Source organism: Prionailurus viverrinus, chromosome F1, assembly GCF_022837055.1.
Source record: "Prionailurus viverrinus isolate Anna chromosome F1, UM_Priviv_1.0, whole genome shotgun sequence".
Classification (NCBI taxonomy): domain Eukaryota; kingdom Metazoa; phylum Chordata; class Mammalia; order Carnivora; family Felidae; genus Prionailurus; species Prionailurus viverrinus.
In genome coordinates this window covers 42,746,735-42,768,931 of record NC_062577.1, presented here as the reverse complement: position 1 = coordinate 42,768,931, position 22,197 = coordinate 42,746,735, and the positions used below count along the sequence as shown (strand labels likewise).

At 35.3% G+C, this 22,197-nt stretch overlaps 1 protein-coding gene across 9 annotated transcripts in view; it reads right to left on the bottom strand.

Annotated features, from left to right (window-relative positions):
• KCNT2 (potassium sodium-activated channel subfamily T member 2) overlaps positions 1-22,197 on the bottom strand; it is a 364,447-nt gene that overhangs the window by 244,502 nt on the left and 97,748 nt on the right. For all 9 annotated transcript variants that reach the window (XR_007148220.1, XR_007148221.1, XR_007148222.1 and 6 more), the window contains exons 2-5: positions 16,128-16,207; positions 13,873-13,972; positions 3,878-3,926; positions 1,365-1,424 (exon numbers count right to left, since the gene is read on the bottom strand). Coding sequence is in view for 6 of the 9 variants with exons in the window: in XM_047840789.1 (XP_047696745.1) it covers positions 1,365-1,424; positions 3,878-3,926; positions 13,873-13,972; positions 16,128-16,207 (289 nt within the window). In the remaining 3 variants the exon portion in view is untranslated. The remainder of the gene's footprint in view (positions 1-1,364; positions 1,425-3,877; positions 3,927-13,872; positions 13,973-16,127; positions 16,208-22,197) is intronic.

Sequence of the window (22,197 nt, the reverse complement as noted above, 5' to 3'; positions counted from 1 at the left end):
CCCATACTTAATAAACTCATATGCTTCCTCCACTATCTCTGTGAAAATGACTTCCATATCTTAAATCTCTATGTTCCAGATTCTCATTTTTAGTTGAGAATGACTACCTATTTGTCCATGATCACCTCAAATTCATCATTTCCAAAACGATTGTCATTATTCCATCTATCTTGACCCCAATCTGATTTTTTTCTTGATGTAATTTTTCTTAGTTTTACTGCCATGTTCCCAGCCATTTGAGTTTACAATATGTTAAAGCGATATGTGACTTTATCTTTTCCTCCACTTTTTCAATCAAACAGATGATGATTTCTTTAGTTTCTACCTTTATATTTCATCTTATGTCGCCTCTGTCTATTTCTTTCACCCAGCTAAAACCTCACTCCCAGTCTTCCTTTCTGCAATCGTGTCTTAATTGAGCACATGGCCTTAGTGCGATGTCTCTCTGAACTGTGCTGCACAGATGTTCCAAACTAATACTCCTAAAACTTAATTACAATTACAGAACTCTCATGCTCAACATCCTCCATCAAATTCCCATTATATGTTGCTAACAAGGCCCTCACAATATTGTGCCAAATTTTCCCAACCAATATTTTCCCAAATGTCCCAAAATTCTGCCCAAACTTATTTATTCTTCTTCCAATTTTATATGCACATTACTTCTTTTATGCCTTTGCTAATTCTATAAATCCTTAGTGTCTTGCCTTTTCATCTTTCCTTATTGAAATCACTGATTCAAGGACTCTGCTTAAATCAGTCAAGTATTTTCTTTTCATCCTATGATATGCCATCTCTCTATCCCCATAGGACTTTATTTGCACCTCACTGAAAGTACCTCGTATTCTGTTTTGTATTATTATTGTCTGTACAATTTTCCCCTATATATCCCCCTTTCTAGATGGAAACTCAATGAGAGAAGAACAATGCACAGTATAGAGCTCTTCACCAAATAAGTATTTGTTAAATTGTTTCAGCCAAACAAACCTTCACCAAAAATGAAGAGAAATCATTAAAATAATTCCTAACAGACATGTTTTTGCTCCCCCAATATTTTTTATACAGATGAAGAAAAGAGATTAGGAACAATTAAAAGCCAACCCATTCCATTTACTTGCCTCATATGAGCATGTATATAATAGGTAATTAGCCCACAGGAATTAGTGAAATATTTTCAAGCCACCAAGGAAAACATTACTATATAACTACAGATTCTTATCACATGCTACAGAGGCCCAAAATAATTAAAGAGGCTTAAGCAGAACTTGCTTTATCCCCAGGGTACAAATTATAAATAAAGGAATACTGGGTAAATGCTAGTAATGTGTTCTATCAAAAGAAAACTTCTAATTAAAATAACTTACCTTATAACTGAGATAACCAAGTAGTATTGTTTCAAATAGACTTATCAATGCCACTGAAACCTGGAAAAAAAAAGTACTTTAGTGAGAAAATGCAATAGAATTAAATATATATATTTATGATTATAGTACTTACCTTACAAATATTTGCATATATGCATATGTATCTGTATACACATATTTGTAGAATATCCAGATATAGATGTAAGGAGGTATTATGTGGCACTTTAACTTCCATAGACACGTGAGAGGTTGCAAACTATTCCCAGCACTACAAGCTTAGTGTTATAGTTTCTAATACTCCTGAATAAATACCTATTGTTTATCTCAAACATAAATGTGGAATTAGAAGAGTCAGGCTAGCTGGAGCTTGCATGATCTGTAAAGAATAGTTCTTTTGTGTATGTTCTTAATATGCACAATCACACACAACTGCCCCGCCACAACCACCACCCTCTCCCACCAAGACTTATACCACCTCTAGGACATCTACCAAAAATATTCCTTTCAGAAAATAAAAAGAATATAAGCTTTGAGTTGAGTGATACATTCTATCCTATCACCCACCAAATGAAAGAGCAGCATCCTTGAACACTAAACAAAATAGTCCCATGTGAACACTTCAAGGTACTTTCAGATTTTATTTAAATGAACTTTCTAACCAATTCCCCTTTCACAGCTGGAAGAACATATCCTACACCCTCCTAGACAAGTTTCTATCTTTATCTACATTCGCTGTTCTGTGTACAGTTTCCACTGCTAAACTACCAAAAAGCTATGATTGCACAACAGGAAAAGTAACTGTAAAAGATATCCAAATGATTTTGTATTAAATACTCTCAGCACTTTGGGCTACATGAATAGAAGAAAATACGCAAGCATAAACAGGAAATGACTCAGAGAACAAATATGTTTGTTTATACACTTTTGAGATTTCAGACAATCTACATAAGAAAGGCAGATACCCTGGAGTTTTAAATTTTAACTCCTGTTGGAATGAAAACTTTGATTTAAGTGAATATCAAAACAAAATAACAACAAAAAAGCATGTGAATGAATGGCAATATAAGTAAATTATGTTCAGAAGTACATATGGTAGCCAGGCACTGCTCTGACGTTACATGCACATCTCATAGATTTTCCCTACTAGTCCTTTAAATCGTCATCATCCATGCTTTTTCCTATATGTAGTGTTAGAAGACCCCTACAACATTTGTGGCATGACTACTCAAAATCCTATTTGAAAATGAGCATTATCATTATTGTAAAATATCACTATTAGATAAAAGCAATCTGAATAGATCAAAATGTATTTCAAGGCCATATACTACTACTCTCAAAAATATTCACTTACTTTAAATGTGCTTCTCACTGAAGGATAATATAGGAATCAAGCTAGAGATTAATAGACTGCATTTTTAGTAAACACTTAAATATTTGAAAGGGTATTTGTAATTAATGACATTGCAATGCAAATCAGTGTAAAAAAACCATGAAATGCAACTTGACTTCAAAAAAGTATGAAATATCTAGACACAGTAAAAATGTGATTTCATAGTTATGATCACAATGCATACATAATTAAAATAATTCACCATAAACTTTAAACTTTACAATGTACAGACTTTACAATCCTCATGACTAAAAGACAAAGCGAACATTTGATTTTAACATATTTTAAAGGTTGTTTATAAACAGTGAGTTTTAGAGTCTTTCCATTACTTCCAGACTCAACTGTCTTCCAATCTGTAATTTTTTTACCATTTTATCTATCCTTTGGATAACTTTCACAGTTGAAAAATAACAGAAAATAAAAAGTATGTGTAGGAGAGAGACAGGAGTAGAGGAGATGGGAACTTACAAAGTTTGCTGGGCATAAAATTCAACAGAACAAGGAACAAAGCAGAGATACAGAGGACTCTAGGGAACAATGCAGCAACATAATTCAGACATGCTGTTCCCTCTCATATTTTCTGACTCTTTCTTCAGGACCCCTTTTATGCCAGAAATATACTTTTTGTTTTATTTACAAAATTATCTGTTTAGGGACCAAGCTCTTGCTATTGGTAATATGAGCCATTCATTCATTTGTTTATTCATTTAATAATTATTTATTGAGATTCTGCCATGTTCCAGACACTACGGATATAAAGTAGAAGAGCAAACATGGTTATGAGATTCTGATTACTTTTTCAAGGATTATATAAGGTGAATACCTAAAGTAGTTTGGGGAACTTGTGGTGCCTTAACACACTCCTTTACTCTGGTTTTCTCCATGCCCTCCAAACCTTTTTCTAAAGTCAAATCCTGATCAGAAGGGAATTCTCAAAAGGTAGAATCCAAGGCTCAGGCAAACAAAGATAGAAATAAAATTGTTTGTCTAAGATGTGCATCAAGATTAAGTAAGCAATAAAGCAAATTCATTTCTCTTATCAACAGTTTTCTCTCCAATAGTATTTCTCTGTGAAATATGATTAAATCCAGAAATATAGGGATAAAACAAAATTGTACATAACCTGTAAGCCCCATAAAGGTAGACTTCTGTTCACCCAAAAGATATGAGACCTATAAAAAAATGATGAGATATTAATTTTTACAAACATGAAAAATGCACTCATTTTAAATTTTCAATTGAAGTTGGAGATATTTAAATAATGCTTCACTACAAGACAATAAAATATCAAAATTAAAATTAGAAAAACTTTATACTGTTTCAGTTTTCATTTTGATAATATTCACTTCTATTCCAGAAATCGAAAAATGGCGTATTTCTTATAAAGCATTTCTAATTTCGCTTTCATTTGCATGTTAATATGAAAGAAAACATAATGTCCTCTTATTTAAAGAGTGATTATGGCAAGGTAGAAAAACCTCAAACCCTTTACTAGTCAAATCTCCATTGAAAAGTCACTTAAGGGTCTCCCATAAACCCTAAGATTTTGTTATATTTAACAGTATTAATATTTTGACAATATAAAGTCAACAGTATCAGTATTCAGAATAAAGTAACTTATATTATATAACACAGTTATATTTCAGATTTGGATTTGTATCAAATATTATACTACCAAAAAAGTCTGTGGCTGAGGTTAGAATAAAACCTTATGCAGGACAAAGAGCAACTATCTTTAAATATCCCCTAAAAATCATATAATCCCTGATGTTAAAAATTGTCTACGCTCTTCAGAAAACACCATACACTTCTAATGTCCCACAGATTATAATGTTTTAAGTAGGCTTCAAGCCCAACGTGTGGTAGAACTCAACAACCCTGAGTCCAAGAATCACATGCTCTACCAACTGAGCCAGCCAGGTGCCCCAACTAGTTAATTTTTAACGATACCATACTATTGCCTACAGTTTTTTTTTTATACAGCTGATTCAAATGAAAGTCATTCACAGCAATATAATCTGCTCATGAAAAGATGAGAAGAGTTATATTATGCTGACCAAAAAATGCAAATAAACAAATAAACAAGAAACCATACAAAACAGAACAAAGCCTACTCACTCATTATAGTTATGAAGTATTAGAGGAGTCCCATAAGATATTAAGTATATTTTTAAATCCTTTTGGTAATATGTTAAAAATAACAAAGAGCAATAAACTCTTAAAAAGAATTATAAACTTTAAAATACCATTCAAAGAACCTACCTACCATATTAAACTAAAGTACTCTGTTATTCCAGAATGTCATATCTACCTGGATAACCAATATACTCAATTGCTCCAAACCAAACCTGTGACCTTTCTCTCAAAAACTGGTCCTCTCTGGGGAGCCTGGGTGGCTCAGTCGGTTAAGCGTCGGACTTCGGCTTGGGTCATGACGTCATGGTTCATGGGTTTGAGCCCTGCATCAGGCTCTGTACTGACACCTCGGAGCCTGGAGCCTGCTTCAGATTCTGTGCTCCCTCTCTCTCTACCTCTCCCCTGTTCACACCCTATCTCGCTCTCAAAAAGTTAATGAACATTAAAAAACAAAACAAAACAAAAAACAAAAAACTGGTCCTCTCCATTTTTCACCTCTCAGCAAATGGCACTAAATTCCATTGTGCTTGGTTACCCAACAGCTTAAGCATCATCTTAGATACTTTCCTCTCCCGTATTTTCAAATACTTAATACACAAGTAATCAAAACTTCCAATTCTTGGGGCGCCTGGGTGGCGCAGTTGGTTGAGTGTCCGACTTCAGCCAGGTCACAATATCGCGGTCCGTGAGTTCGAGCCCCGCGTCGGGCTCTGGGCTGATGGCTCAGAGCCTGGAGCCTGTTTCCGATTCTGTGTCTCCCTCTCTCTCTGCCCCTCCCTCGTTCATGCTCTGTCTCTCTCTGTCCCAAAAATAAACAAACGTTGAAAAAAAAAATTAAAAACTTCCAATTCTTTCCACCACATATCTGTAGAATGGATTACCTGTCTTCATCTCTACTACCACAATCATCGCAATCTAAACTACCACTTTTTGGGACTCTTGCAAAAGCCTACTAACTAGGAACCTAAGCCACTTTTTGCCTTCTACCATTTTTCCTCCAAATTACTACTACACAGATTCTTTCCAAATGTATTTTAGATCACATCACTCCACTATGTATTGGCACTACACTTTTGTTAAGATAAAGACCAAAACTCTAAAATGGCATTCTTAAACTTACTCAACTGTGACACGATCCTTCCTATCACACCCTTTTTTACATGAGCTCTTCCCTTATCCTAGCTCTCAGCTCCACTGTCTCAGGGAAACCTTCCTTGAGGAGGCCACTTGATCAATGTAGTCAACTAATCTCTTCGGCAACATCACTCACCACATTTCTCCTGCCATTTATGTTGGTTTTAACTTTGCGTTTATTTCAGATGTAGTTCTTTAGTAATTATCTATTCATTAAACTTCAAGTTTCCCTAAGATGAAGCAGTATGTCTATTTTACTCACCATTATAGTCCCAACGTCTTTAGTAAGCAAGGCATTCAATATAAACAAATTGGTGGTACCATAAAAGCAAAACTACGGCCGATGAGTTCACAACACTGTCCTTGCCAAAACACATCTCTTATATTCTCAGTGACAAGATATGTAAGACCAAAGAGAGATATGGACACAGATTTCATAGATGAAAATGATGTGCCACAAAAACAACTAAAATCAAGTAAATAGCAATCTCTGGAAAATGATAAAGTAAATTGTGAATCAGAAGCTTGAAAGCATTTTCAAAGAGAAATTAATACTTAATATGGATTTACTAAAAGCTAGCTATCAAACAAATAGCATTTCCTTTGGTCCAAGATGTTGCTTTGATAGGTCCTGAAGTGTCATAGAGCATTTAAATTTAAATAAGACCTTGAAGAAAAGCCTTTTCTTAGACAAGGCTAGGTCATGTGGAGTAGGTTTCATAATCCTTAAAAAAACATTTCTACAAAACTCTACTATATAAATTGCAGTGTGAAGTGAGATCTCCAATGAAGTCATCTTCTCCACCAATTTACTAAGCACTAAATTGGATAAATAAAAGAAGAATAATGTATAAATTCTAGTAAAAAGCTAGTGCCCAAACTCTTCTTTATAAAGTGAATTTATCTTGAAAAAAGAATATAGGATTATTTTGCACATTTCTAGATCACCTCCAGAACAAAGAAGAAGTGAAAGTGAACCTGGCAATCGGACCGTATTTCCAAATGCAGCTTCAATCCCACTGACAATAAAGTACTAGGAGGAAAGAATAGCTGTACAGGAATATTTATTGTAGCATTATTTGTAGTAGGAAAGTAGCTGGAAGAGAAAGCATCCTCGTCATCAACAATAGCAAAAATAACATGAATGAGAAAAAAAATCATTGAAAAAACGATGTATACAATATTGTCCTAACTACATCAGTATGAGCATGTTATAGGTATGTGTGTTTATACAGAGAGAATTTACAAAAGATTGCTCACCAAAACACTGAAAGTACTTATTGCTAGGTGTTGATATTTTAGGTAACTTCTACTTCCTTTCCTTGCCATAGGTATTCATATAGTAATAGTGTATTACTTGCCATAGGTACTCATATAGCAACAATCATGAACCAACTATAAAATCATGAAAAATAAAATAAATTTCACTTTTTTAATTATAAAAAATAAAAACAAAATTTATAGGATTCAGTTATTCAGATTAAACTAAGTTTATAGATAAAATCCATGTTTGAAGCATCATTATGAAAACTGGAAGAACCAGATCAAACAATGGAAGTTACAGCAACAGTTAAATATAGAAAGTTAATGACCTGTAGCCTCAGCCACTTTTCACAGCATGCTTATTTATGGCTTCTCCAAAAGGTAAGAAAATAGCTGCTAAAAATGTCTGATAAGCTTTGGCAGCTGAGGCAGAAGTCCAGGGTTGAATATGTTAACCAGAAGAATAAAGCATTTGTTAAGCACAGGAAAGTAATAGGGTCAATAGGTGGGGCATAATTCATATGAAAGGACCCTGTGACTCACAAACTCGAGATGAACGCAGATTGATAGCTTTCCAAGACAACAAATACAAGATTCTATTAACAGAAGTATAATACCCACAACCAGGGTGGAAACGATAAAACTCTCCTAATCATAACGAATACTGAGAACTGAGTACTAGGTATGGTATATAGGCTCACATCTCAACGACATATAAAATTTAGTGCATGTCTGAAACCAAGGAGACCAGGATACTGCCACATAGTAGAGTCTTGAAAATATATTAGGGAGATTTTTCAAAAGCTGATTCCTTTCAAAACACTAGATGTATTCATACCAGGCTACACAGCCTATCCTTAGGGTGTTAGAGGGAGGACTAAATGCTAACTCTTTGAGAGATTGGACTTTTAAGAGTTTTTCCATTACATATGCACTGGCTTAGGCTTTCTATCAACATTCCTCTCCCCTCTCCATGGTACAGAGTTGAGTGCAAAAAGCCACTCTTGACCCAAAGGCTACATTTCTCAACCTTTCAGTGAGAGTATGGTGATATCACTAATTCTCACCTGAGATACGAGAATAAAATACAAGTAAAAGTGATGTTTGTCATTTGTTCGACAGTAATTTCAAGAAGTGTATATATACCTTCTCCATGCTTTCTTTACCTTTCCGAAAACTATAGAGGATTCTTAGGTCTCAGCATATAGACACAAAATAAAACTGGTCTGCATACATAATAATGTACTTACATGTTATAGAGCATGTGCGTGTGTGCGTGTGTGGGTGTATGTGTATGCGTGAATCAGTGGAGAAAATATCTACACTAAAAGCACCAGCATTAGACTCTAGTAAACAAAAAACAAATCTTTTAAATTTTTGATACATATGTTGGAGCACTTGGTGCTAACTTTAATCTCTACTGCAACTAATATACATGAGAGAAGAAAAGGTCTACATTATGACATTCCTTCCTATTGGACATCACATATTTGAAAGATACTGTCAAAATTTTATTTCTCCTTTTAATAACTGTTACCCTAAAGAAGAAATAATCTTTAAAATGTGAATGCCGGGGAGCCTGGGTGGCGCAGTCGGTTAAGCGTCCGACTTCAGCCAGGTCACGATCTCGCGGTCCGTGAGTTCGAGCCCCGCGTCAGGCTCTGGGCTGATGGCTCGGAGCCTGGAGCCTGTTTCCGATTCTGTGTCTCCCTCTCTCTCTGCCCCTCCCCCGTTCATGCTCTGTCTCTCTCTGTCCCAAAAATAAATTAAAAAAAAAAAAAAATTTTAAATGTGAATGTCCCTTAAACACATTTGTTGCTCTGTTAGGCACTGATTTTCAATGTCAATCCAAATACTATAAAGGATAAGCACATGCATGTACTTCTTACCCCTGTCTCTATCCCTTGATATTAAAAACTAATAATCACTTCCACAATTTTTAAAATGGAAGAGGATGCATTGGTTTTGACACACAATGAAGAACTGTTAAGCACCAGCAGGCAATGAGTCAATGCTGATGGCTCATGTCTCAATGAAATTCATAAACTACATGGTGGAGGTGTGTTTCCTCTGCTAATGCTTTTAAATCATTTACTACAAACTGTGTGGACATCACAGTTTGTCACTTGTACAATTTGATACAATAACAATAACACTTTTTCATATCTTCAGTTTGTCCATACTTGCAACATCTTTATATCAATTTTCGCTCTGAAGAGATTTAAAAATAAAGCAAAGCAGCACAAAATATCCACAGCTTTATTATGTCAGAAACTAATTAAATAAATCTCTTTCCTGAATTAGCCTCATTATTTTAAAGTAGAGTCTGTGCCCATAAAGGCCACTTCTGTTTTTCATTAACCAATACTGCACTGACAATGGGAACTGAACAGAACATTGTATTCAAAATGGAGCCATAAGTTATGTTGTTATGTTTTTTAATTGCAGTAATCTGGTTTTTCAAATGTATATCCTCTATAATTATGGCTAAATATTCTCAGTAATATGACACAGAAGTTAATTGTAGGAAACTTTGTTCCTCTTAATGTTTTTCAAATAATATAATTTTACTCTGCCATCATTCCCCAATGCCCTCTCACCCTTAGAGAGATTCTATCATGCCTAATTTTATGATTTTCAGATCACTCTAATGTACATTTTATTTATAAATCACCAAATTTTAAGAACTATTGTAGTGTGCGTTTAGAAAGAAGTGTAGTGTGAACCATTTTTAATAATACATAGACAGAAAAATGTAACAAATGTAATATTCACTGCCATCTCTAGCCAGTGGCCCTTAATCATCTTGATTGTGCAACACTATCATTAAAACTGTTGAACATAATTCCATTATTTCAACAACATTCCCTGACCCACCAAGTCTTACACTAAATATGAGAGCTACAGAGGCAAGTAGAACATGGTCCTTGCCCTCCATAAGCAAACAAAGAGAACATAGGCAACAGGTTAAGTGTTGGGACAGAAGTAGGGTGGGGGTAGGGGTGGTAGCGGGAGGCTCAGAGAATCCCTAGAAGCCACTCCTAACCCAGAGTAAAACTGGGCTATAGATCATGATGTCAGGTAAGAATTTCAGATTAGGTGCTACCCAAAATTGTTACCCTGAAGGTCCACAAATCCTGACCCAAATTAAAAAGGAGTAGGTAGTGATGTGGGAAACAAAGGCAGAAGGAAATGGCAGATTAAATTAAATTTCCTCATAACCTGCAGCCCATTGACAAACACTTGAGGCAAGCAGAGCAAAGTTTCTCCAGGAACTCCCTACCATTTTAATGCTAATGTTTTGCTAGAGGGAAAAACCTTAGCTAGACCATAGCTAGGCCTCCAGTATCCTGTGGGTCTTTTTTAGCATATGAAAATCTCATTGGAAACTTCCCCCGGACTTTACCTCCCCCAACTCCAGAGTATACAACCAGTCTCTCCTCATGGCCACCGGGCAGTTCTTTCTGCCCACAGGTTCTGTCCCTGCTTTAATAAAATCACCTTTTCGCACCAAAGACATCTTCAAGAATTCTTTCTTGGCTGTTGGCTCCGGACCCCCTGAACCCCACTATCACCCCAAAACCTCATCAGGTAGGGAAGCTAGGAATGGGAAACAGAAGTCCAAGAAGACAAAGCAGAATATGCAAAGGCTCAGAGACAAAGGAGAACAGAGTATGTATAAGTGGCTTGAGGTAGGTGAGCTTGGCTGGATAGGAGGTGAGGTGAGGTAAGCAAAGGTCAGATTATAAAGGACCTTCATTTATTCAGTTATTCACTCACTCGTTTAATAACTAACTACTGGTTGCCTGGGGGGCTCAGTTGGTTAAACATCTGACTCTTGATTTCAACTCTCATGGTTCATGAGTTTCAGCCCCCACCCCCTCCCCGTCTAGCTCTGCACTGATAGTGTGGAGCCTGCTTGGGATTCTCTCCCTCTCTCTCTCTGCCCCTCCCCTGCTCACACATGCTCGCTAGCTCTCTCTCTCTCAAAGGTAAATAAATAAATTTTTAAAAACAAATAAATAACTACTGAGAGTCAAATTTTTTCTGAGGATTCAGACAATAATCGATGCCCTCATGGAAGAGCCACAGCAATCCATGTGGAATACACAGGAAACAAAACAAGTATACTACTTATAACATATGAAAGAGATAAAGGCAGTAAAGAAAAGTTAAAAGGGAAAAGAAAAAAAGTATTTGAGGGAGTCTTGTGAGGAGAATACAATTTTAAACAGGATATTTAGGTAAAGCTTCACTGAAAATACAATTTTGAGTAAAGATCTGAGGAAGTGTGCCTTATGTTATCTGATGGAAGAGAATTCCAGACAGAGGGAACAGCAGGTATGAAGGCCTAAGCCAGCTCTGTGGCTGGTATGATCCAGAAACAGAGAAGAGGCCAATGTGACTGGAACAAAATGGGTGGAGGAGGAGGTGAAGTTACAGGGAAGCCATGGGAAGCACCTCAGCATTCAGAGCACAGCCATGTCAAGATCTGACTTAGAACTTAAAGAAACACTGGCTGCTATATTAAGAATAAACCAAAGAGGAGCAAAGGCACAATTAGCAGAACTAATTAGGAGGGCTACTGCAGTACTCAGGTGACAGAAGGTGGCCTGTGCCAGGATGGCAGCCTTGAGAAGTGATTCTATGCTGGATATATCTTGAAAATAGAAATGACAGAATTTTCTAAGGGGTTTGCATATGCTGCAGAGTGTGAGACCAAAAGAGAAGTTAAGAATAACTCTAAAGCATTTGGCCTGAGCAACTGTTAGGTTGGAATTTGGTTCTGCTGAAATGTGGAAGGCTGAGAGTGGGGCAGAGCTAGGGGAAGGATGGAACTGTCACATGTTGAGATGTGGAAAAGCACAGAAGAAGCCAATTGGAACACGGCAACTTTGAAATGCCTATTAAACATCCAAGTAGAGAGGATGAATATGCAGTTCAAAAGGGGGGGGAGAGTAGGGGTGGGCGACCAGGGCAGGGACCAGGAAGGTGCTGGCTTCTGGGGTCAATGACTTAACCATGGATAAAGGCAGAAAAATATTAGTGCTGAAGGCCACAAAGCAAAGGGCAAATATAAGAAAATTTCTGCTTCCCTGTATGTCAGGTGGGAATAAGATGATTAAGTGCATATTGAAGGTAATAACATAAATAAAACAATTAGACCAATGCCAGAAAAGAGCAAGAACTCCAAAATATACAACCATTCACAGGCTGAAAAGTCCCTGAGGGTGGGGAATGTTGTATCTTAAGTCACAGAAATATAAACACATGCCAAGTATTCAATAAAGATGTAGTGGAATAGCCATAATTGTATTTCATTAAATAAATTAAAATTGTACAAAGAATTATCACATAAATTGTTACATAGGAAAATTTCAGTTGTTCATCTTTAATCCTTTAATAAATACAGAATAATTTTCACTGTCTACACAAGCTGAGGAGTAACCGATTCATTTAAATGCATAATATATCATCACTTCCCATTTTATTTTGATCTTTTGTATTTCTCAATTTTATTAGGGTGAACCTCCACATGAAAAACAATTGTACAAAAGTTAGCCACCAAATTTGTTTTCTGCTTTGAAAACTATTTAAATTTAGTAGGTTGGACAGGAGACCATGATGGTGAGGAGTTAAAAATTATTCATGCTATTACACAGACAGTTCCTTTCCCTACTACTTCTAGTGAAGGATAGAGCCTAAAAAGGGAAGTCTATAAATGAACAGAAATGCAATTTAATAAAAGCAACATAATAATGAATGGAAAAATAAGTTAAAATAAGTCAATAAGTCATTTAACTCAAATAAGATAAAGAGCTACACAAGCTAAATCTGAGACTTAGTCATGCATCCCAGTATATGCTGGAGTGCTTCAAAAGTCACTAGATTTTTGTTGTTGTTTCGAGTTTTTTGGGTTTTTTGGTTTGTTTGTTTTTTGATTCCACTGATAAATGAAATCATACAGTATTTCCAGTTTTCTAATTTATTTCACTTAACATAATGCCCTCAAGGAATCTTTAAAAAGAAAAGGTAACACCTGGTAGAACTGAAAATACTTACATAGCTGGCATACAAAAGAGTATACCTTTTTGGAGTATATGTAAATCAAGAAGAGAGAGGTATATGGGTCTTTAAAGAGACTAACTCTATATTAAGCAATTACTTAAGAGTACTTTGGTTAGCAATAGAAATTATATGGGTGGGTATCCAGTATTAGCTTTGATAAACAGATAATAAAAGAAGAGATGTTTACTTTTCTTTAAAGAATGTTTTTTTCTTTTCTTTTCTTTTTTGAGCTTATTTATTTATTTAAGTAATCACTACACCCAACAGGGGGCTCAAACTCATGAAGCCAAGATGAGCACACTCTTCTGACTGAGCCAGTCAGGCACCGGAAGAAGAAATGTTTAAAAAAGAACCTACCACGATTATATTCATGTATTAACTGAAAGCCAGATCAATTTAATTGTGACAAATACCTAAAACATCCTTAAGAAAATGAATTCCATAGAACACCCTTCAAAATTATAATACAATTCAAAATAATCAAAAGACTGTTGTTGAAGTTCAAAGACATCTTACCATTCATTTCCTTGTGAAGGGTTTTCTAGTAGCACTCGGATTATGTATAATAAACAGCTTAATAATTTGAGAGAAAAATTGAATAGACGAATTCTTAGACCTTTAAACAAACAACAAAAATTTAATTTTCATGTTAACTTAGTTCACGAAAGTCTAAAAAAATTGCCACAAATAACAACTTTAAATATAGCACTAATTGTATTTAAAAACTCTTTAAATTTTAGACATCTGAATTTTAATTGGGAAATTTTAATTTTAATATTGGGAAAAAAATGTGAGATTGACAGACTGTATGCATTGCAAACGGCCGCAAATATTACACCCAAGAATAAATCTTGGTTTGAGCACTGAGAAGCCACAAAAATCATGATTGGTTCAGATATGCTTAGAAGTGTAAGTATTTTTTATATCCATGAATTTTGGAATAAATTTTAGCTAGCTAGAAAATCTAGCTGCTTACAAATCCACCAGATAAGTTATACATCCTTTACTTTCAGAACACCTTGTAGATTTGATTGTAAAGAAATTATAATCATGTATATAATTATATATTATACACTCAGTAATTACATAATTATAGAAGAATCATAATAGCATTTGCTGGAAAATACATATACATTCACACACATTTTAGTTCTACCAGTTGAAACTTACTTTTTCCTTTAGGTTAAGTACTAATGCAATCTTAGATATTTGGGGGGTATTAAGACTGTCATATATGTATCTGTGAAACTGTAAGTCACAGTTATGAGGCTTATAATACTTAGTGATGAAGAAGAACAATTAACATTAAGCAAAATATGCTTAAAGTCTGATTAATAGAAACATTACCGTTCCTGCAATTATCAGGTGGTATCTGATTCATGCATTATGAATAAAATTTTGAGAAAGGTCTTCTTATAATTATTATTTAATAAAATCTGCAAGTGAAATGTCATTTTTTTTCTCTGCTATATGTGAGTGTACTTGAGGTAACATTTCTTAACAGTAAAAGATTAATGCCTATTAATTTTGTAATTTTCCTAGGCTTCCTTATTAAAATGGCAGGTACACTTTTTACGGGTTAACTTCTTTATAAAGTCTTTTAAACTGTTAATGAAATTGCCCTGGTTTTATAGAACTGGTCTCCTCAAAAGACTGCTTAATCAAAGTTGGCTGCTGGTAAAGTATTCAAATAACGCATCTATATTTCCTGGCCTGGAGAGATAGAATTATTAGCATTAAGATCAAGAAGACCTTCTATTCAAATGATATGGCCCCATTAGTTTACATCTATTGGTGGGACTTCCTTGGAAATTGTAAACAACCAGGTTAGAGAGGCATTAGCTATTCTTAGCCTTACCTTTGCAGCTAAGTTGTCATTAAGAATCTCTAAGCAGTGTGCCTTACAGTCTGAAATATTCCTTAGAGTCAGTATTTTGATAACTTCCAACAACTCAGGCTTTTCTCTTTGAACCCTATAAGGGCACAACTTAATCGAGACCACCCAAAGAAGATTCCAAGATCAAAATTCAGAAAGAACAAAGTCTACACCACTTTCCAATAGTAGACCTTTCCACTATTTGTTGACATTTTAAGCAATAATCGTGAAAAATTGCATACTGACTCATTATTTTTGGCTTTTTAAAGATACGTGGTATTACGGGGAGGCAACAGGTGTCACTGACCCATCAGCATTGAATGGTCTTAGCTCAGTAACTATGCCAATTTCATGTCTTCCTCAAGTTGCAATGTTTCCTAAACTTATCTGATGAGAAGAATCAGTGGAGTATGAAACTGTGCGCTGAGCCCTACACTTCCTGATTCAAAATCTCCAGAGAAGGATGTTAGTAATCTGTACATTTCAGAAAACCCTAGATGTTTCTTATTATCAGGCCTGAATGGGAAACATTAAACTCTTCCCCAGTAAATCAGACAGTTGTTCCCATCTGGTTAGAGCCTTCTCAAACCAAGTTTTACATGTGCCTCACAGTTAAAATAAGGGGACCCCTCATTTAAATTATTTTCCTCACTAATCCAAATGGCCCTCTCACAAGTCTACCTACTGGTGTGGGATTTGGGGAACTGCAGGTATTCAAACACCCTAACACCACCACATGTAACATCAATAGCTTTCTGAATTTTTACTGCCTGGCAGACAAGATTATCATATTTATTCTACATAAAACATATTTTGCTAAAGGATTGCACAGCTGATTTTTTTAGTTAAACATATGTATAAACATGTTGATGGGAGAATAAAATGAATGACTTACTTGACCTCTGGTTTTTGATAAAAAATAACTTTAGTCTCTCTTTAAATGTGTTTTCATTCATATAGAATTCAACTTGTACCCTGCAAGCAGAAGATAACAATATAATTAAAAATAATACATAAAGAATAAAATTATTTTATTTAATGCATTATAATATACTTTGAACAAATCCCTACTACAGAAAATGAAAATTGAGTAAAATGCTCAATTTTTTGTAAAGAACCCATTACTTTCCAATTCTAAACATAGTAAGTTCAAATATCTTACATATTTAATTCTATTATCAGTATTAGTGGATATAATGAGTGGTATGGATGATTCAAAACAGCAGTAATATGTGTCTTTGGAATAATTTTGAATCAATGTTTTCCCAAGTTTTTCCCGTTATTAAAATCAATTGGATGTTTGAACAGCGTCAATGCAAACTGATCCAGTTTGACCCCCACCACCCAAAGCACTGCATCAGAATGTTAAGGGCCTGGGCCGGAAAATCTATTTTTAACAAGTCCTTCCCTTCATCTTGAGCCTATATGAAACAGCACATTATGGGACATTTTACCATTTTATTTATTTATTTAGGCTCATATTAATATACACATGATCAACAAAGGGTAGTAATGACAAGTAGAATGTTAAAGTCAACATAGATATGTTATAAACCAGACAAAACAATGAAGGAACTGAATATTATATATGTGATGTATAATAAAATATTATCAACAGTCTAAAAAAATAGTAGCATGCTAATAAATACATTTGCTTTCTCCCTAAATTCCAGCAAACTTCTCTCATGTGATAAGACACAATATTTTAGGAGTGTCTGGGTGGCTCAGCCTGTTAAGCGCCCATGGCTCAGGTCATGATCTCAGAGTCTTTGAGTTCAAGCCTGACATCAGGATCTGTGCAGAGGGCTCAGATCCTGGAACCTACTTCCGATTTTGTGTCTCCCTCTCTCTCTGCCCCTCCCCTGCTTGGGCTCTGTCTATCTGTCTCTCTCTCTCTCTGTCTCTCTCTCAAAAATAAACATTAAAAAAAATTTTAAGACATAATTAATATTTTTTAAATATTGAGTGAAAAGAAATATCATGTTCATGATGATTTGTTAATGATCATTTGCAATTTTCTTAATGGTCTCAAATACATTTATTTATTTTAAGTTATGATTCCAAAACAGCTACAAATGCACTTTAATGTTTACACAAACATTACACTTAATTTCATTTTTCCTAACATCACAAAATTTTGATCTTTTGTAACTGGTATTTTGAAATTTGTTTAATGTTTGTTTATTTTTGAGAGAGAAAGACAGAGCATGAGCAGGGGAGGAACAGAGAGAGAGGGAGACGCAGAATCCGGAGCAGGCGCCAGGCTCTGAGCTGTCAGCACAGAGCCCGACGTGGGGCTTGAACTCATGAACCGTGAGATCATGACCTGAGCTGAAGTTGGACACTTAACCGACTGAGCCACCCAGGTGCCCCATGTAACTGGTATTTTGTAACTCTTAATTCCCTTCACCTATTTTGCACCTCCCAACTGCCATCCTCTCTGGCAACCACCATTCTGTTCTCTGTATCTCTGAATTTTGTTCCATTTTGTTTGTTCATTTGTTGCATTTTTTAGATTACAAATTTAAATGGAATTTAATGGGGATATAGTAGACAGCAGGGTGACTATGGTGAATATTAATGTACTGCAAATTTGAAAGTTGGTAAGAAAGTTAATCTTAGGGGTGCCTGAGTGGCTCAGTGGGCGAAGCAGCCGACTGGATTTCAGCTTAGCTCATGATCACAAGGTTCAAGAGATCAAGCCCCGCATCAGGCTCTGAGCTGACAGCATACAGCCTGTTTGGCATTTTGTCTCTCCCTCTCTCTCTGCCCCTCCCCCACTGGTGCTCTTGCTCTCTCTCAAAATAAATACATACACATCAGAAAAAGAGTAAATCTTAGAAATTCTCATCACAAGAAATGTTTTCTAACTCTGGAGATAGATGATAACTAGATTTATTGTGGTGATCACTGTATACAAATGTCCAATCATTATGTTTACATCTGAAACTAGTATAATGTTGTATGTCAACTATACTTCAATAAAATAATTGCAGTATCCTCTAGCAAAACACTTACATATGCATGTCTATGTGCATGTACACACTCCCATACACACATACACAAACTTACATACACACGCCACGTAAGTGCATGCACACACATAGAGACACAGAACTCCAGTAGTATCTTAGAATTCATCACTGAGTCTTTTCCCTCATTTTTTTGATTGAAAAGGCAGTTCATTTTAAATAAAGTAATTGTAACACTGATATCAAGCTAAATTATTTCAAATTTGATATAGATAGAAAAGGAAATTTGAAAGGACGTATGGCTATTACACAATAATTCAGCAAAGACCGTGCAGATTTGCTCTAGAGTTAACAAATTTATAAGAATAGGAGTCCATTCTTCTGATAATATCTGAACTTCAGTACTGGGTATATAACAAAGGTTTAACTAAAAGGAGATCATTTAAAGCCTGATGCAAAATAATGAGATTCTGGGAAGTGTCTCATATGAGGAAAAGTTTAAGGAACTGGAAATGTTTAGCCTAAATATGAACAGTTAGCAGTAATATAAGGGTTATCTTTATTTTTAAAAAATTTTTTTAAATGTTTATTTACTTTTGAGAGAGAGACAGAGTGCGAGCAGGGGAGGGGCAGAGAGAGACAGAGACCAGAATCCAAAGCAGGCTCTAGGCTCTGAGCAATCAGCACTGATCCCCACACAGGGCTAAAACGCCCAAGCCCTGAGATCATGACCTGAGCTGAAGTCAGATGCTCTATCAACTGAACCACCCAGGCGCCTCAAAGGTTGTCTTTAAATATTAAAGTGGTTACCACTATTAACATGACATGACTCAATACATGATCCTCTATTGTATATCCTCTATCCTCTATTGTATATCCTCTATTGTATAATGATCCTCTATTGTATGATATAGAGAAATAGGAGAATTAGGAATGAGATTACCCAATTATGAAATGACCATCACTGTGAAGTGGAGAGCCCTCCAATATATATAATTGTGCCAAAGATTGGAACAGCTTGTAATGCAGTGACTTTTTTTCCTGAGATAAAGACAATTTTTCATGAGACAAATTCTCTCATTAAATGACTTCCAGATTCCTTTCTCATTATAATATTATATGAAGTAAAACTCTTAATTAATCTAGTTCTCTAACAGAGTTTAGTGTTTATCCTTCCTAATTTTTTTCATGATTTTATTTTATATAACCTCTTTGTATTTCCCTTTCCAGATTTAAATATGCTTTTCCTTTTTTCCTTCTCCCCTTCCTCCTTCCCTTCCTCCTTTCCTTCCTTCCTTCCTTCTAAACCCTCTCCTCCCATCTCTCCAAATTTACCTCTATACAAATAGGTCAACTTAGTGCACTCCTTCTGGACTTCCCCAGAACCTCATGGTTTTAGTCACATTTACCCCAATATAATAGTGGAATTATGATTGTACTTAATAAAAATAAAGTAGAAAAGCAATTACTAAGTGGTATCTTCTCTCATCGACACATTTTCATTGTTTAATAATATTAGCTTTATAGTGGTCAACAACGTTTTATTGTTTTATTTGCATAGATCCTATATTTCTTTGTGACATTTATTTCTGAGTATTTTATAATTTTGGTTGCTATTTTTAAACGGTTTTGTTCCAACCTTTAACTTTTGGTTTTGTATTGTAAATGGTCACCATGTTGAATTCCTTTATATGTAGTAATATTATTTTTCAGGTTTATTGCTTGGGTTCTCTGGGCGGACAATCATGCCATCTAAAAATTTCCAGTATTTCTGTTTACATTTAGCTGTTATTATACTGGCTAGCATTTATTGAAGAAAAAATACCAAATGCGGTTTGTGTTCTTAAAAGGCCTCTTGTGCTTTAGCAATTGTTATATTGTTGACCCTGGAATTTCAATAAATATTCCTATTTTACTAAAAATTATATCAGGAGTAGAGGGATATTGATTGTTATCAAAAACTAACTTGACTCTATCAAACTGATAGTACCTTGCTGGGATTTTTTTTGACATTGATTTGGTGAATTATTTCAACAGTTTTCCTATTATGCAATTATTTTTCAAGTCTGGAATAATTTTGGTAATCATTAATTATTCAGGTAATTTACTGGTGGATTCATTTTCTTATACTTTAGGAGTTTTTCTTCTATAGTCATAACTAAGATTGATGTACTATCATCTTTAGATTATTCTGATAACTTCAAATACAAATTGAAAAACTCTCCAGATTTCTCTATAGTCTGTAACAATTTTAAAGACTATAGAGACGTTTTGTGTAACCATCATCAATTTGCCTTATATTGATTTTAATTTGTTACTTTTTTTCCTTCTCATTGTGTTACTCTGGTTACTTGAATTTAGTATAAAAATCATGCAGGATCTTGTTAAAAACCAATTTCCTTGTTTCACTCTTAAAATTCCTCTTCACTAACTCTGAAGTCGGCCTCACCACTTTAATCACACAAAAAAATTCTGTCCCAGACTGTCCACACACCGTTCTTTCAGAAACACTATTTCACTTTTTTCAAGGGCTAATAATGTCTTGGGCTCTGTCTGTTTAGGATGTCCAATATTTGCAGGGGTACCTGGGTGGCTCAGCTGGTTAAGCGTGCAACTCTTGATTTTGGCTCAGATCATGATCTTGCGGTTCGTGGATTTGAGGCCCGCCTACATTGGGCTCTGCACTGACAGTGCAAAGCCTGCTTGGGATACTCTCTCTCCTTCAATCTGTCCCTCTCCCTTCTTTCTCTCTTAAACTAAATAAATACATAAAAACTTTAAAAAAACCAAAACATTTCCCAATATTCTCTTTGGAACTTGTAGCAGATATAGAGAACTACCAAAAGAAAACTCTTCCTATATTTCTACTTCATGCTGCTCCTTTCTGCCTCCCTCTGATTCTGCAATATCGGTCACAGAGTCCGTGCATGAGTTTTTATGACTATACTCATTTCAAACAAGGCACTATCTGCCTGGACTTTCTGGTCCAGCAGGCAGGTTCAGTGGATACATGCTAGTCTCTCTATTTATTTGTTGGTGGGTTTTTTTTGTTTTTGTTTTTGTTTTTTTGGAAAATCTACATTTGGATGTCAAATTAATGTACATAGCTCCCATTGCAATTCCCATGTCTAAGAACTTTTCACCTGACATCATTTCTGTGTTTTTAAATTGGGGCATCCTTCTAATTACATGCTTGGTGTTCTGACTCCAAAGACTAAGGAGAAAAAGTAAAATCTCTCCGTATACTATTGCCAAGCTTCTCTCACTTTATTCCCACCACTACTAATCTTAAATGTGGTTTATGATTATGAGAATTACAACTTTTCAAATACACATTACTGTGAATGTGCACCTTATTTTCTCTAAATTCATTGTTATGCACTGAACTATGTTCCCTAAAATAATATGTTGAAGTCCTAACCCTAGTATCTCATAATGTGACCTTATGTGGGAATGAGTCATTGCAGACATAATTAGTTAAATTAAGATGAGATCATACAGGAGTAGGATGGGTCCTTAATCCAATACCACTGGTGTCTTTATTACAGGAAAATTTGGATACTGACATAGACGAAAAATGGCCATGTGAAGACAGAGACAGAGACTGGAGTTTTAGAGCCACAATCTCAGGAACACCTGGAATACCAGAGGCTGAAAAGGCAACAAGGATTCTCCCTCAGAGACTGAAGAGAGCATAGCACTACCAACAACTTCATTTCAACTTCATTACTCTATAGCTGAGAGTTAATAAACGTCTCTTGTTGTTAGGCACCTAGTTTCTGGGTTTTGGTTATGACAATCCTTGTAAACTAATACAATCATTTTCTATGATTGACAGTAGCATTTCTCAGTTCTATGAAGTAAGTCCATTAGAATGTAAGTTCCAAGAGGGCCAGGAATGTATTGTTTTGTCCACGCTTGCATCTTTAGCCTGCCACATTATTACTTGGTACCTTTTAGGCATTGACTATGACTGACTGAAGACCTGAATGA